Source organism: Notechis scutatus, chromosome Z (assembly GCF_049901735.1).
Source record: "Notechis scutatus isolate UNSWTSFEM ecotype Mainland chromosome Z, rNotScu1.2, whole genome shotgun sequence".
NCBI classification, from domain to species: Eukaryota; Metazoa; Chordata; class Lepidosauria; order Squamata; family Elapidae; genus Notechis; species Notechis scutatus.
In genome coordinates this window covers 50,091,083-50,105,013 of record NC_142025.1, presented here as the reverse complement: position 1 = coordinate 50,105,013, position 13,931 = coordinate 50,091,083, and the positions used below count along the sequence as shown (strand labels likewise).

Here is a 13,931-nt window from a genome sequence, read left to right as displayed (position 1 = left end):
TCTAAAAAGTAGATCTCATGAACCAAATGTTATCATATGAGGAACAACCAAGAAGTGAAGTAGACCCCATTATTATTTTCAATAAAAAACAATGTCCGAGTTTCAGTACTGTGCTGAAAGAGTGCCCCAGTTTTCCTAACACTTAAGGAGGTACTTCTTCACATTTGAATCATTGTCTTGCCAGTTTACAGCCACAAATCAAAATTTAAACAATAAGTTTTAAAGAATGCTACATTCTAGCAAAAGTTTTTGAAGAAGGTCACGTAATTAAGGAATTGTAATGTACAATCTACAGATACTATGGCATATATGTTGTGCCAGTAACATTCACATTTTCCCTGCCCAAACATTAATAATGCAATTTTTTGACATTTACATTTAAAAGGCCAATTCTCTCAAGATTTGCTGAAATAATAACAAAATGTTTTAGTGTTTCCCAGATAATAGGAAGAAATTTTTTAACAAAATATTTCCATTCCATACCTACCTTTCAGCTTGTCAAAAATAGTTTCAGTGGCTTTACTTTATAGAAAAACACTATAATTAGAATAATGTGAGAATCTAACTAGATTTTAAAAGCACTTGCTAGATATCCAATAGACAGAAATTTAAATCCCTATTCTTCTTTAATACCAACATTTTTAATATTTACACTTTGAAATGAACAGGTTCTTTTAATGTATATTTTACTTTAATGAGTATTATTACAATTTTTTAATATGAAAAAGATTTGAACATGGTGATTTTTGTTGTAGCATAGACATTTTAAATTTATCATAGCAATTTAAAAAAATGACCATGAAAATAATTCATATATATATTATAACTTGTCTAAATTACGTTGGCAGAAAAGGAAACACATCTCATCCTCTTTGATAGCAATCTACACTTAATCTTTCGGCTATTTTAAATAACTGAAAAAGTACCTAATAATGTTTTACAATTGTACTATTGTACTAATTGTACTATTTGTTTACTTTACATTAAGGCAAATAAACTGATGTGTGACATCAGAAATGAATTCCTTTCCTGAATTTTAATTGCCAAGCCTGTAACTACAAAACATCAGTAAATGTTAATGTATCTTTTTATTGAATCAATTGAGTGTAAAGGTGTGAAAAATTGCATTGGCATAAAAATTAACAAAACCAAGAATTTTGAAAATCCTACGTTTATTCAATATATTTTCCAAACACATTACTCTGTCTATGCATATACAATTCTGCAAAAAAAAACAAAAAAAAACTAAATAAATATGTTTAAACATTTGTATTTCCTAGTATGATAAATTACAGCAGGATTTAATACCGTATTAATGTTTCTAATATAAATAATTATGTGGATCCAGCTGCACTCAGAATGCCCCATTCCATTCAGATTTCTCCATGCCAATGCTATGAAGTAAACATGTACTGAAAGCATTAACATGAGCTAGTTTATATTACGACTATTATCAAAAGTTCATTCGTGGTGGAACTATAATCAGCAACATTCAGATATCAACTTTTATCATGAAAGGTAATCCTGTCAGAGTATATTCATGAACTGGAATAGAATATGGTAACCAGGTCAGCCAATGAATAGGCATAGCAACTAAGTCAACCAATGAGAACTGTTTGGAAACTGAAACTAGATGTAGCCTAGGCATGGCTCTATATTAAGCTCTGCAGCTCTGAAGTCTGTATATTGAAGCTGAAACTGCTTCTCTCCTCTGCTGTGTGTCTTGCTTGCCTGCTGAACTAAAGTGCAACTGATGTCTGTTTCTCTGTTGAAGTTGAGTTGCTGCTCAGCTCTGAATTTGTAACATGTCTCCTTCTGTTTGAGTTTGCTCCATGTTGGAGAAATGTACAACTGGTATTGTAAAATTTACTTAATATGTTTATAAAGATGTTAAATGAAGCATCAGTCATCTGTGTTTATTTTTCTGGTGCTGAATTCACGCTGGAAAACTCTGGACAAATCCTTCAATAGAATTACAAAACATAGACGTATATCTCTCTGGAATATTACCTCTTTGGAAGGTTTACACCACTTAAAAACTACCTAGAATCAGAGTCTAACAACACCTTGCAGTACAATTTGGCAACTGAAGTGTATAACAGAATAGCAAAAAGAAGTATCAGCATGGAAACTCTTACTTTAACTTCCACAGTCTTCCCATTGTGGTCAATATGTCTCTCAAGATATTCTGAAGACAGTAGATCACTGAAACAATAGGAAAAAATATTTATTTATCAAATCTATATGCCTCTCATCTCACAAGAAAAATTATACACCACACACACACACACACACACACACAATTATTTTGCACTATACATCTGTGCTAGCCACCTAGTAAAAAGTACCATTTGTGTATAATAGAAACTGTTTTTATATATGTGCTAAAAATACTTGGCTGGTAAATCCACTAAGCTTCTGTTTCAAGTGCAGTATTTTTCTCATCACAATGTATACAACACCTACACTTAAGGATAACTCAGTTGCTTTTTAAAACATATATATGGAATCAAGCTCACTTCTTAAATAAAATATAAAATTTATTATACAATATTGATTCCATGACTGCTATCACTGTCTCACAAACGGTATTAATCTAGAAATCAGGTTGCCAATAAAGTGTATTACTTTTTTTTAATATGATCAAGCAAACAATATGTGGCAGAACTCATTTCTTTTTGCCCTTGGCATTTTAATTCTCTTGTATGTATTAACACATTATGAAATATTTCTGAGCAACATCATCTTTATTTCAAATATTCTCTTGTTGTTACTAAGGTAATTAGCTCTGTGCAAGTAATCATCATGGTCATATGAGGGATTCTGACATGTTATAAACCAGGGTGTCAAATTCGATTTCACTGAGGGCAACATCAGGGTCTGACCTCGTGGGGGAACTGGCGTGGCCGCCATGAGGGCCTTGTGCAGTCCTCTGCCAGTGAAAACAGAGGTCAAGGGGGCATGCTTTTGCTGGCAGATGGTTGCAGGAGGCCGTCATGGCAGAAAATAGGACCTGGGTAACCTCCGTTTTCACTAGCACAGGGCTGCAAGAGGCCATCATGACAAAAAATGGGACCCGGGGGTATGGCCCTCCAGAGGTCCATTTTCACTGGCAAAGGCACTATGGGCCAGTCCTTCTCTGGCCAGATTTAAGCACCCCACAGGTCAGATCTGGCCCACAGCCTTCAATTTGACACCCCTGTTATAAACCTTCATACAACCTTAAAAGGGGATAGGAGTTCAGGACACAGGCATAAAGAGTTTCTCAAAATCCCCAGTATAAGGCTCATGAACATTAGGAGGTATGGGGAAAACATTTTGAGCTTAAGGCAGCTATTTTGAAACAGGCTTTTCAACCCTTTTGAAACTCAAAGTATCTGTTGTGAGATTGAAACACTTCCCAAATATTCAGAACTCAAAATCTTTCAAATTCAAAATGGAGTATTTTGAGCAGGAACATCTAAATTTGAAATTTTTTGCATCTCTTAAATATTAGCAAGTTTTCAGGGCACAGTATCTTCTGACTTAAAAGCATGTGTCATGTGCATATAAGCAAACTCATACAATATCTACGTGCACAAGAAAGCATTTTGCAAAGGAAAGCACTCGCCCTCACACTCCCTTTATTTTTTTTAAATTATATCTAGGTTCCATGGAGAGAAAATTGCCTGGAAATGCTTTTCAAAGCCATGATTAGTGCAATCAACACCTCTTTTGTGAATACAAAGCACAAAATATGAAGCTCAATTCACCCAGGCAAGAATCATCCTGACATTTCCTCTAATATCACTTAAGGTAAAAAAGTATGTAAAAAATCAGATTTCTAAAACCTTTTAATGCAATGCATAACATTTCATTCATTTTTATAAGTAGCTGGACAAACAGCAGCACAATATTTGTTTTGAAGAACTCTGAATCTAAATGTACACGTAATTCATTAAACCTGATGGCCAGCTTGATAAAATGTTAAGCAAATAATATACAAATAGTAACTCAGCTGTTAAATACCATAATGAAGCTGGGTACATACGCAGATACACACAAAAATAGTCTAAAGCACTCAAGACATTCAAAATACACATTAAATTGTGAGCAGTTAACAGTCTAATGGCCAATAATTCCTTATTATCACATACATTTTTGCAATATTATATGTAACGAAGTTCTTTTTAATCTGACAGTAAGGGGGAAACATAAAATCATCCTGATTGAATTGAAAAATGTACAGATAAGGAGCAACATAATTGGTATGGTAATCTGTATAAAAGTTACAGTAGAATAAAACATGAGCATAATAAGCCATTTGGTCCTATGGTTAAAGACACCAGGGTAGGAGCCATAAACATAAAATCATGTGGAAAACTTGAGGCAATCAGTCTCTCTCAGCCCTATGAAGAAAGCAATGGAAAACCACTTTGAAAAATATTGCCAAGAAACTGCCTGGATTTATTCAGGCAGTCCTAAGCAATTAAGTCATGATTTAAATTCTGCTTTCTGTGACTGCTAATGGAAGCACATCAGATGTACTCTTTCTGCCTCTCCTTTCTTTGGGGAATAAAGAAAATAGCTGGCAGGTTTTCTTATACAGAATTTCCTATTTTTAAATAGAATTCATGAAACGCATTGGGGGGAGGGGTTACCAGAGTCTACTATACCCATAACTCTACCCTGATCATTTTTTATAACTCTCATCCCACCACAGATCTCACTGTCCTTTAAAATATTAATGCTCCTGGGTCAACAAAATATTGTCCATTGTGCTTTCTGCTAACCTTTGAGGACTAACAACATAGTCCTTGAGTTATAACAGTAATTGGGACCAGAATTTCCATGGCTAAGGATAAAGTGCAAGTCACATGACCACACTGCTTAACAATGGCAATCCCAATGATCCCTATTACTGTTGCTGAATGAATTCCACCATTTGTTAGGTGAGGACCCAAGCTATTCTTGGCCTGGTCCTTTCTATCCACAAGGCTTGGTAAGATAAGGAATTGCCTTTCCTTCAATTCCGTCTTTCCATCTATCTCCCATCTCTGTCCCCTTGGTTGCCAGCCTACTTCTGCCATCAGCTGCCCCTGCCACCAGCTACACTGCTGCCCAAACTTCCCACCACACCATGCAACAATACTGTACTGGCAAATGCCTTCTTTTGTGCCACCTTCCTTCACACTGATGTAGCCAGGATTTGTCTTGCACCTTGTCCTCCAAACTGAGGCCTTGGGCAAGACACGAGAGAAGCCCCAGTTGCACTGGCACATAAGGAGGCAGCATCAAGAAGGACCTAGTCAGCACAGTAATGGTATGCAGTGTCACAGGCACTGTGGCAATGGGCAGGGCAGGTGGCAACAGTGAGAAAAGCAGTCAAAAGGCAATGGTAAGTGCAGGTGAGTTCAAATTGGCTAAATATGAGCACAGGCAGGGGTGGGATTCTACCAGTTCGCACCTATTCGCTAGAACCGGTTGTTAACATTCTAAGCAGTTCAGTGAACTGGTTGTTAGAAGAAATTACTGGCCTAATCCTGTAAGGAAGGCAGGAAGGAAACATTCTGGTGCTGCTTACAGAAACTGCCTCTCCGTTAACCCTTATTACATTCTTGGCAGGACTAGATTTCCTGTCTCAGAGTTTTTTCCCCCTCCTTTGCTGGTACTTTGCTTGCGTGGAGTGACCATTCAAAGTTACAATGGCACTGAAAAAAGTGACCATTTTTCACACTTACGACTGTTGCAGCATCCCCACAGTCATGAGAGGCCAGGCGAGGAGATGTGTGTCTCAAAGTGAGTGATATTGAGTTGGCCACGCCCAGCCAATAACATTACCACCAAGCCCATCACTTAACATGACCACCATGCCCACGACCTAAGCCACATCCACAGAACCGGTTGTTTAACCGGTTGTTAAAAAATTTGAATCCCACCCCTGAGCACAGGGATGCTGCAACAGTCTGAACTTCAAGATGGCCCTAAGTCTCTTTGTTCAACACCTTTGTTAACTTCAAATGGCTGCGGAACAAATGGATATTAAGTGAGGATTACCTGTACTTTCTTATATTTGTTACAACTGTTTTCTGGAAACTGTTATTCATTCTGTTTATCAAGGAATCAATGACTTAACTTGTTCCAACCACTACATCATATTAATGATCTACTTAGCTTAAGTTATCTAGTTTGATGTCAAACTCAAGACCCGGGGCCAGATCTGGCCCATGGGGTGCTTAGATCTGTCTCTGGGGCCACCCTGGAAACGGCCCACAGTGTCTCTGCCAGCAAAAATGGTGCTTAGGAGGCCACATGTGGCCCTTCCAGGTCCTGTTCTTCTGGCAGAGGGTTGAAGAAGGAGATCGCAGCTGGAATCAGAGCGCTCGGCCCACCAAAGGCACCCCAACATGAGTGACGTTGAGCTGGCCACGCCTACCCTGGCCACGCCTATCCCAGTCCCCTGAGATCAAACACAATCCTAATGAGGCTCTCAATGAAATGAAGTTTGACACCCCTGGTCTAGAGATTAAACCATTGAGCTAAAAACAGGAGGCTGGGAGCTGTATCTCACTTGGGCACAAAGTTGGCTAAGTGACTTTGGTGATTTACACCCTCTCAATCCTAGGAAGGAGACAATGGCAAATCACTTCTAAGCTATCTAAGTCAATCCAAGAATTGACAAGACAAAATCAATACAACAGTCAGAGACTAATCACAGGTAGCTAAATTTCTTTGAACTATATTAAATATAAATTGGTTGCTGAACTATAATATTTAAAAATAATTTTTTGACATGTCATCAGCACTGTTATCAAAAAAGAGGAAAGGACATGTTTGTTTCTTCCTGAGAAGAACCAGAGAAGTTTTTTAAAAAGGCTGAAATAGAGGAATAATCCTCAGTAGAATAGTCCTCCACGAGCAAAACTTTCTTTTTGGTTTCCAACAACTGAAAAGCAGAGGATGAGACAATCCTACAGCACAGCTGCTAAAGAGATGAGGAACTAGGCAGAAAACATGTTTAAGAATGAAACACACCTGTGGTTTAGTATCTTCTTTGAAACATAAAGCCACTCTCCGGATAAAAATGATGGCACACAAAACAATATACAATTAGGTTCCAAGGAGTATTTTATAGCAAACACATGTGCACTTCACTTTTTACAAGTTAAGTCATAAATGTTAATAATAACCAGAGCACTATTATGTCTGAGTTCTTGCTTAAAGCCATAGAGAGTTTAATGTATTACTATATTATTTATAATTTTATTTTGAAGCTTCATCAGTTAGCCTTTGCATTCCAAGTTCTGAACTAAATTGAAACAGTATAAGTCATTTCTTATATATTATGTTTGCCAATACATATGTTATTATTCATAATATGAATGCTTAAAATGGTTATTATTTCTTTACAATTACATATGCATTTATCTATACCCCCACATTGCCCAACAAAACTTTTTTTTCTTTCAATCATTTTTTGTTTTTATCAGTGGCTTAATTTTTAGAGTGTAAATACAGGGATTGATAATATGGTAAGATCAAAAATGCCTCCAGGACACTCCTTTGGAGTGGCACCAAAAATTTTAACCAAAACAAAATCCACAACTTCTCAGCTAGTTCAACAAGCCAAAATAGAATGTTCTTTCTGCATTAACCTAGAAAGTTCAGACTTCCCAAAGAGTTGCTGATACAGTTCTACAGACTGAATCTGATACAGATAGAGGTCATTTGTACCTCAATAACTGTCTGGTCTGGCAATAAAAGAAGACAGGTACAGATTTCAGTGGATAGTTGGGATTGCAGAAAAAAACAATCACTATCCTGCTTTCCACTGAGGATCTACTGCACAAGCTAGAAAGAGGACTAAGAAAATATCTATAGACCTCTCACATCATGGACATAATTTATTTCAATTTCTCCCTTCAGGATGCCGCTGTAGAGCATTGCATGCCAAAATAACTGAATACAATTTTTTTCTCCTATGCCATTACTCTGCTGAACAATTAATTCCCACAGCATTGTCTCATTTCTCATCTGTTCGCATCTCCTCATCTTTCCTACTGTCTTCTCCTATTGGTTTCTTATGTTTTATCAATTGTTGTTTGTAACTTATGATTTTAATTATTGTATATGCTTTATGATCTATAACTATTATGTGCTATTTATATGTACACTGTGAGTTTATGCACCGGAGACAAATTCCTTGTGTGTCCAATCACACTTGACCAATAAAGAAATTATATTCTATTCTATTAAGATGAATTGCTAAATTACAACATGGAGAGGGAAATTGAGCTGTTCTTAATTATCCAACCACAAATCCCCAGAATAAGACCACAAGATCTTGAGCACCTTCCCATCAATCACCTATGTAGGCATACATTTAATTAGAAAGAACCAAAAGCAAGAAATCTGACTTAAAAAATCCCAGAGCAAAAACAGTTGTCAAAATACCTAAACACATCTTATTGTGTGGTCAAGGGCATCTTACAGCTGAGTCAAAATGATTAAATGACAAATGGGTGCAACATACTGTGCCCATTTTTTTTGTCTGTTATGTCAGACACAAGTTAAAAAAGTGGTGGTCAATCCTGGGAAGATCTCTGAGGCATTTGAAAGCCAAGAATTCTTTTCAAATTCAAGGTTCCAAACAGCTTCATCCTGAGCCCGGACAAGGCACTGCCAATTGCTTAGCAAGCCAGTCACAAGTTGCAGATGGAAAATAGTTAGCTACTATTATTAATTTATTGGCTGTAAAATCAGTCCATCAAGGGGGGAAAAAAAGATAAAACGACAAAATGAGAATCAAATGAGCTTGCCAAAAGTGATCCCATAGAGTTTGTTGTCATTATTGCAGAGACGTCTGTTCTGGACTTTACAACCACTAGCTGATTATAAGGCAGATAGATTAAACTCCACAAAGGCATCCATACAAAGACTCTTTATTGGTTCATCGGGCATCCTCAAATATAACTCACAGTTACGTCGAGATTCATCTCAATGTCCAATTCTCTGCATAGCTGACTTTATGGTGTAAAAGGATAGTGCTCTTTTTATCCCCATAATGAAGGAGTAAGAGGGTGAGGCACCAGCACACTGCTGGGGTTCAGGCAAGAGTGAAGAAACCTCCCACAATCCACCAAGGGTCAATTCAGTGACCAATCAGGATTACAGATGTGACCACATGACATGGACTACATTTCCCAGGATATCTTAACTACATTTACCATGATGCATTCCCTTAAGCTCCCAATTCCTAACTAACTATAAACTGTCTGGACAGCACAATGTCAGAAATTTTTTCTTCAAGTTGGTGTAAACTCAGAATCATGATATCAATGATAAGTTTCATGACTTCTGCCAACAAGAGACAAAGATAAATTGAGCATAGGAGAAACAACGTGAAGCAATTCAAAACAAGGTTACTGATTTCAGTTTTTGGATTTTCTGGGACAGAATTCTGCTGCAGACCATACCCAGCAAAAATTGGTGGTCCTGTAAAATATGTAATTGTTGATATGCATGTACTGTTACACAGAATAACATTCCTGTTGATTCACGATGTAGGGAAAAAGAAGCAGGAAGGGAATGGCCAGAGAAGAGAGGGTTTGTTATTGTGTTTTATTTTGTTTTGAATGCATGTATGTTTTATCTATAAACATTTTGGGTATATATCTTCAGAAAGAAAGCCTATGAATAAATGTGAAATGGAAGATGAAGCCAGATCTATAACTAATGGGAAATCCTGAACTTATTGCCAGTCTTGCAGTGTCACATGGGTATAATCAAAGACGCTTCTCAAGACTTTGGAAGCTCAGCCTTTTCTTTATAAATGCATTAACATTCTTGATGGCCTCTTTAAAAAATGCTGACATAAGTCTTCCCTAGAATAGCACCGGAAGTAGAAAAGATTAGTAAACTTTTATACGTATTTCAAATGCAAAAGTGCACCTACTTCAACAAAGGCAGCATTACAGTTTTTCAACATGTGCTCATACAGTATAAAGAACTGGGACATTCTTCTGTGAGGGAAAAGAGGGGAGAGGAGGAGAGGAGAGGAGAGGAGAGCTGTTCAGTAATTCCAAGAAAGAGAAAGTCCAGCACTCTATTTTTGTCATATTTCCATTGAAGTAGAATTTAAATGTAGAATCTTGAAATGATCCTAAAATGGCTTTATGTCATATGGTACCTGATATCATTAAAATTATGGATTTACATTTTAAAATATAGACACAATACTTTAAAAACTGTTTTAAAGTAAGAATCAGGTGTATTAAGATGAAGTTATTATGGTTAGTATTTCAGATGATCACTGAAAGTGTTCTTTTTTATATACTTAGAGGGCAAGTACATATATAGAGAGAACCATATTGACAATAGAAAAATCTGTTTTAAATTCTATACAAAAATGAAATCAGTTGAAATCTGTTCCTATAATCTGTTTAGACCAGGTTTGGCATTTATTAGACAACCATTGGATCATCTTTTCAGAGACATTTCCTTACCAAATTTCTCAATAACTTTAATCGTGACATAACTTCTACAGGTCGTCCTCAAGTTACAACCACAATTATCATTGGTTTTTGTGTGGTAAATCAAGGTATCAATATGATTAAGCCCAATTTTTCAACCATTTTATAGCAATTGAATCACATGGTTGTTAAATCTACTCCAATGAGCATTTTCTCCTGGAAACTGGGGGAAAAAATGTTACAAATTGTGGTCACGTGACTGCAAAACATTGCAACCAGTTGTAAATGTGAGTCAGTTGCCAAGTGCCCAAAATGCACATATATGACAGAGAGAGGGGATTTACAACATTTTACAAAACATTTTACCAAACTCAAAACTAGGCATGCACGCTCCTCTATTCCAACCACAACTGGCCTTAAATGCAAGCTACTCAATGCAAGAAGCCTTGTAAATAAAATACTTGAATTTCTCCTCTTACTAAATATGGCTAAATTCGACATTATATTTGTCTGTGAAACAGGGCTCTATGCATCTCTCCCTGACTCCATTACCACAGTAAGAGACTATCACGTTTACCGATCAGATTGTGAAATCCGTAGAGGAGGTGGTGTTGCTATCTTCTATAAAAAGTCCTTACATCTAAAAAACATCCAAGTTACCCAGGAGCTTGCTATTCCTGAGACCATCATCTGTGAACTGTCCTTAAATATCACATTTCGGTTCTTACCATGTTACAGAGCCCCTGATTATGACATCGAACATGCAAACAAGCTAAATACACTACTAACATGGGCAGCATCCTGCCCACACACTTTTATCTTTCTTGGTGACTTCAATCTACCTCATATTAACTGGACCCTTAACGAATGTAACACTGAACCCACACATGCAACCTTCTACAATGCAGTAACAAATCTGGGACTAGAACAACTAGTAACCAACAACACTGGACTTAACAACTGCCTTGATCTCATCTTCTGCAATAGTTTGAATTCAATTTACGGAATACAAATTAAAGAACCCTTTTCCAAAGTGACCACAATGTGATTGACTTTTGTTTCAACATATGTCCACACAAAAATCATCACAACGACGGAATCCCCAATTATAACTTCAAAAAAGGCAACTGTGATCTTATAAATAACAATCTCTCATCCCTTGATTGGCAATTTCTATTCAATGGATGCAATACTGTAGAAGACCATTACAACATATTTTTACTTGAAGTCAAGAGTCATCAAACTAAATGTACCATTAACAACTCCCAAAATCAGAAAAAACAAATTACCCAAAACAATAAGGAAGCTTCAATCCAAAAAGAAATCACTGGCAGAAAAACAAATCTGGTCACGTTGCCAACTTCAAAAGCTGATACAAAAATTTATGCCACCAGATAAAAACTGAATGCACCAATTCTCACATTAAACAAGAAGAAAACCTTCTATGCACCAATTCCACCTGCGCTTTCTACTATTTTTAAACAACAAACTAAAAGACTCAAGGTCCATCCCACCCCTGAAAAGACCTAATGGTAAAGACTGCAATGACGACACTATTAAAGCCAATCTCTTTAACACATTCTTTGGCTCAGTATTTGTAAACAGCAATGGATCATGTCCAGTATTTCCTAGTCGAACCACAGACAACTACAATGATCTAATAAATATCAATTTTACAGAAAACAATGTTGAAAAATCACTATGCAATCTAAAACCATCTCTATCTATTGGACCGGACAGAATATATACCTACTTCTTTAAAAAGCTACCCACTGCCATAGCTGAACCTCTAAGCATGATCTTTGAAAAATCTTTCAGGACCAGCTCCTTGCCAAAACTGTGGTCACAAGCCACGGTCATCCCATCTTCAAAAAGAGAGACCCCAGCCTAGTTGAAAATTACAGACCAATCTCTTTATGCTGCATCATCTGTAAAGTTATGGAATCAATTATTGACCAATCCATTATCCTCTACTTAGAAACAAATAACCTACTCTCTAATAAACAATTTGATTTCTGGAAAAAACTATCATGTAATCTGCAACTCTTACACTGCAAAAACATATGGACTACACAACTCGATCAGGGCAAAGCAATAGACGCAATCTACATAGACTTCTGTAAAGCCTTTGATTCAGTGGTACACGACACACTACTCCTAAAACTAAAATCTTACAGTATCTCTGGACACCTGCATAACTGGATAAAAGCATTCCTGTCAAACAGACAACAAATGGTCAAAATTGGGAGCGTCCTACCAAATTCTGTACCTGTCAACAGTGATGTCCCCCAAGGCAGTGTTCTAGGACCAACTCTTTTCATACTCTACATAAATGACCTCTGTGATCATATCAAGAGCAACTGCGTTCTCTTCGCTGATGATGTAAAGCTATTCAACACCACAGACAATACTGCTACCCTTCAAAAAGACCTTGACGGCTTCCGGTTTGAGTCTCTTCACAGACAGACTGAAACCACGATCATGCGCAGTTTCGATCCGTGCTCGCCGCTGGAGCGCACCGAGCCAGCTGGTTTCGGGGCTAAGCCCCGCCCATAGAGGTGGTGAAGAGGGGGGAGACTGCCAGCAGGGTTGAGGAGAGCCGCATCTCTCCTCCTCAGCTGGCCATTACTCCCTTTCCCGAAGGCGGTTGCAGCGGTGGTCAGAAATGGCCACCACAAAGAACTCGACTGGAAAATAATGTGCAGGAGGAAGATAAGAAGAGAAAGTTTTGGCTAACCGGGTTGAACTGGAAAAGCAACAACTAAGGTACCCTGGAATTTAAACTAAAAAAAAAAGTAACGTTGTTCCCAAAGAAGATTCTGAAGCAGCGAAGGAGAGAGAAAAGGGAAAGGATTTGGGTTTTTTTCTTCTCTCCCTTTCCCTATACTGACAGCTAAGAGATCTAAATAAGAAATTGGAAAAAAAAAATCTACTTTGACATCAATAGGCATTTAAGCTGAAAATAAAATGTCAAAGGGATAATAAAGATTTCTGGATACTTAAAACCTTTTAAAAGCAGGAAAGGAGAGAAAAAGAATAAAAGGGCAGGATCTGGAAAAAAGGGAGGAGACTGCCTGGAATTAAAAGGATTTTACAGTAAAACTTCAACAAGACTTCTAAAAGATACATTTTAACTGAAACTTGGCTACAAAATAGTAGAACCCCAGGAAGAGAAAGTGGAAAAAAGAAGCATGAAGAAACAGCTTGGGAGTATTTGGATTACTTGGTGATCTCTGGATTATTGCATTTGAATGACTAAAATCAATCAGGTAGTTGTTTAAAAGTGTTTTAAAATGGCACTACTTTTAGATGAACTGAAAATGGAACTTAAAAAGTACAAAGATGCACAAGAAGGGAGAGGTTCTTTTGGCTTCATATTTCAAGTCTTAGAAATGGAGATCTCGAACTATGAGAAACAACAAGAAATGCCTGCAGAACAAGAAGACTGGGACAAAGAAGAAGCCATCTTTTATAAACAAG

General features: G+C 37.1%; 1 protein-coding gene across 4 annotated transcripts in view; it reads right to left on the bottom strand.

Annotated features, from left to right (window-relative positions):
* The window catches only part of ADAM22 (ADAM metallopeptidase domain 22), a 183,606-nt gene that overhangs the window by 89,160 nt on the left and 80,515 nt on the right, over positions 1–13,931 (bottom strand). For all 4 annotated transcript variants that reach the window (XM_087945154.1, XM_087945157.1, XM_087945155.1 and 1 more), the window contains exon 4: positions 2,139–2,205. In XM_087945154.1, coding sequence (XP_087801280.1) covers positions 2,139–2,205 — 67 coding nt within the window. The remainder of the gene's footprint in view (positions 1–2,138; positions 2,206–13,931) is intronic.